The sequence below is a fragment of the Sinocyclocheilus anshuiensis genome, unplaced genomic scaffold (genome assembly GCF_001515605.1).
Source record: "Sinocyclocheilus anshuiensis isolate Anshui unplaced genomic scaffold, SAMN03320099.WGS_v1.1 scaffold1227, whole genome shotgun sequence".
In the NCBI taxonomy this organism is placed as follows: Eukaryota; Metazoa; Chordata; class Actinopteri; order Cypriniformes; family Cyprinidae; genus Sinocyclocheilus; species Sinocyclocheilus anshuiensis.
This window is the reverse complement of record NW_015536524.1, coordinates 77,643-81,171: the sequence shown is the minus strand read 5'-3', so window position 1 is coordinate 81,171 and position 3,529 is coordinate 77,643. Positions and strand designations below refer to the sequence as shown.

The 3,529-nt window shown below is 38.3% G+C and overlaps 1 protein-coding gene across 2 annotated transcripts in view; it reads right to left on the bottom strand.

Moving 5' to 3' along the window:
- Nucleotides 1-2,005: 2,005 nt before the first annotated feature.
- LOC107693992 (GTPase IMAP family member 7) overlaps nucleotides 2,006-3,529 on the bottom strand; it is a 2,742-nt gene continuing 1,218 nt past the window's right edge. The window contains exons 2-3 of one of the 2 annotated variants that reach the window (XM_016493615.1): nucleotides 3,278-3,337; nucleotides 2,006-3,194 (exon numbers count right to left, since the gene is read on the bottom strand). In XM_016493615.1, the coding sequence (XP_016349101.1) occupies nucleotides 2,058-3,194; nucleotides 3,278-3,307 (1,167 nt within the window). In that variant the 5' untranslated portion in view covers nucleotides 3,308-3,337 and the 3' untranslated portion in view covers nucleotides 2,006-2,057. Of the gene's footprint in view, nucleotides 3,195-3,277; nucleotides 3,347-3,529 lie in introns of those variants that run through there. The other variant, XM_016493611.1, reaches the window with a different exon arrangement.

Sequence of the window (3,529 nt, the reverse complement as noted above, 5' to 3'; positions counted from 1 at the left end):
TAGATATGTGATGTGATTGGTGCATAGAGGAATTGGTGGTGTCTGGGATGTCACATCCAAGCTGCTGGAATGTAATGAAAGAATAGAATATTTACTCCAGCTGACAGAGTATTCAGAGAATTCATTTTAGAGAATGAATAAATAAGGTTAATTGTTTCTTGTAATGACGATGGTGGGTCCTATAGATACAGTAATAAATTATCACCATAACGACTGATTTTCTGGTGCATATTTAGTGTTTGAACTATAGCTCAATATAGCTGTTTTGATGGATGGCTGCTGCTAACGGTTCAATAACAATGGTAAACAGTAAGGGGGAAAGTGGGATCCTTGTCTAGTCCCCCGGACAGTGCAGTGTGAAGCTATGTGATGTTAGTCCATTGGTGGTGACAGTGGTTGAAGGTGATGTATAAAGAATTTTGATCCCGTTAATGAATGACTCCCCAAAACCAAATCTCTCTAATGTGGAAAACAGGAATTTCAATTTGACTATTTATTTTTGGAGTAATTATTTTATTTTTATTTAATTAATTAATTCAGCCTTAAGCAGGAATTTTACCTCTATTTTACACGTATTTATTTGTAGTATTTACCCATCTCTTTCACAATGTATACAAATAAACCGCTGGATTTATATAAAATCAACATTTTATACAATTACTGTAAGTATCAAAACTATTCGATGCCATAATGTGTCATTTTGACCAAATCTGTCCATCCATTTTCAAACCCCTTCTCTTCTACCAAGCAGTAAATCTCCATTCTCATTGCCTGTTGCAACAAAATGTATTGCCTTTTTTTTAGTCAGATGCAGTCGGTTATTCAGCAAAATCATATCTTGCCAATGTTGTACCTGACAAAAATGGGGGGAAGTCGTGGCCTAATGGTTAGAGAGTCGGACTCGTAACCCAAAGGTTGTGGGTTCGAGTCTCGTACCGGCAGGGATTGTAGGTGGGGGGAGTGAATGTACAGCACTCTCTTCCAGCTTCAACACCACGACTGAGGTGCCCTTGAGCAAGGCACCGAACCCCCAACTGCTCCCCGGGCGCCGCAGCATAAATGGCTGCCCACTGCTCCGGGTGTGTGTTCACGGTGTGTGTGTGTTCACTGCTGTGTTTGTGCACTTTGGATGGGATAAATGCAGAGCACTAATTCCGAGTATGGGTCACCATACTTGGCCACATGTCACGTCACAAAAGTGATTAATTTTGCAACATGATCTTATGGCAAATCATTATGTTGGTTGAGAAAGTCCATATGGATTTTTGGCCTATAGGGAAAAAATTTCAAAATAAAATCTCAATACTCAGCCATTTGCATCAGTGCTGACTAAGCTTTCTGAAAATGATTGGCTTCTGTTGAACTTTTATCACATGATCAGTAAATGGTACTGAATGTAAAATAGATTTAACATATACATAATGAGTTTTGTCAGATTATGTGTTGGAATTTTAAAGTAAAAAATTATATATTCTGTTTAACAGTGATGTTTTTAATTATCTGTTGACAATTTTATTTTTTTTTTGTTAGAAGAAACTTCTCAGATCTAACTGTATGAATATGAGATAGCTTATCAAGGACACTAAACCATGTTTGCAAGTTAGGTCAGTTTTATTCATGTTTAAGACACACATCTGAAGCGAGACATTACACATCATTTTAAACTTGGCCTGAGAGGTTTCTTTTGACAGAGTACAGAGCAACACTTCACCATATCACCATCCCCGTTTCTCATGAACAATATGTTTTAAAGATTCTAAAAGCACAAAACAACACAATTAACATCAATAAAATCCAACTACTGACAGACGTCACATCTTTTACCATCTATTAGGATTACAGATGCGATCAGCAGGAAGTCACCTGACGCATCATTTCAGTATAATTTTATCCCTTTGCTCAAAGAAACTTTCACTGAGAAAACCAATTTCACAACATTTTAAATGCTCATGCACGTTCTTAACAATATACGGATGCATTACATTAGATTGTGTTTGTTTTATTTTGTGCTAATGTACAAATAATACACCTGCATTATTTCATCGTGATCTGTAAAGCTATGAAGCTGTAAAAGCTCCAGCGGCTCCAGCAAATCCTGCTAAAGCGGTAACGCAAAACACATTTCCTCCTAGAAAGTGACCAATCACAGCTCCGGCAGATAAACCACACACAACACCTGCTGTCTTCAGTAATAACTGTCTAACAGTGCTGGGACACTCATGAGAAGATGAACAGATAAATTGACTCTTCAACATCAATCTCCAGAGAATCCCTGTGAAAACTCCTGCAGCTGCTGCTGATCCTCCAGTAATGAAACCATTGAGGGTCCATCCATGTGAAGAGACTTCCTTCCACACCAAAACACCTCCTGTTGCTACAGCAAAAACCATAATTACACAGACATATTTCAGCTTTATCTGTTTAATAAAGAGATGTTTGAGCTTCTTCCAAAATGTCTCCTCCAGTATCCCAGCTTTTTTCTCCTCATATTCTTTCCTGACACGCATCTCTGTCTCTATTCTGACTCTCTCTAATATCATTTGATGTTCTCTCTCTCTCCTCTCCCTCTCTGCTCTCCTCTCTTCCTCCTTTCTCCTCCTCTCAGTCTCCTGCATCATTTCTTGTGTGAGGCAGGAGTTTCTGTTCTCAGACAGTAGTCTGTCAATCTTCTCCATGAGTTCAGTCACCTGCTGTCTGTTTGCTGGAGCTTTAATGTTAAACTCATGATGTCTCTGACCACACCGATTAATAAAATCAGCTAACTGAGTATTTCTGCTGATCATTTCTCCTAATGATCTTATGTGCGTCTGATCTGCGTGAGTGAAGAGCACTAGAGTAAATCTGAGAGCTTCTGCACCAAACTTCTGCTCAAACCAATCAATGAAATCCTTCTCCTGCTCAGTGAAAGTGCTTAAAGACAGGAGAAGCAGAATGACATGAGCTCCTGGTGAACATAATTCAAGAGCTCTCTTCAGCTCCGTGTCTGAATCAAAGTCAGTGTGAGTGAAAAAGAGGAAGTCTGGAGTATCGATCACTGTCACTCTCCTGTTATTAACAGCTCCAGTGTGTGCTTGACAGACTCTGGTCACTGATGAACAGCTCATTTCAGACTGAAACACAGTTTCGTTAAAGATGGTATTTCCTGTTGTACTTTTCCCTGATCCGGTTTTACCGATAAGCAGCATCACTGTGTTCTGAAACGAAAAAAATCACATAAAATGAATTGAACACATGTTAATTCTTATTACAATTACTAAAGAAAAGCAGAGACACTCACCTGGTCTTTTTTCTCTTTGCTCAGAGACATTTCCACCAATAAAGACAAGATTATCTATCCCTAAAAATGCAATGCAAACGTTTAATGATTTATGATTTTTTTTTCTTATATTCTTTGTAAATGTATTACTTAGCAATGGCCTGAAAAATTCTAAAATTTGTATAAGATTCTCAAAAACAGTAGCCTAATATGCTAGATAGAGATCACCCTACACTCTAAAAAATGCTGGGTTGTTTCAACCCAACTTTGGGT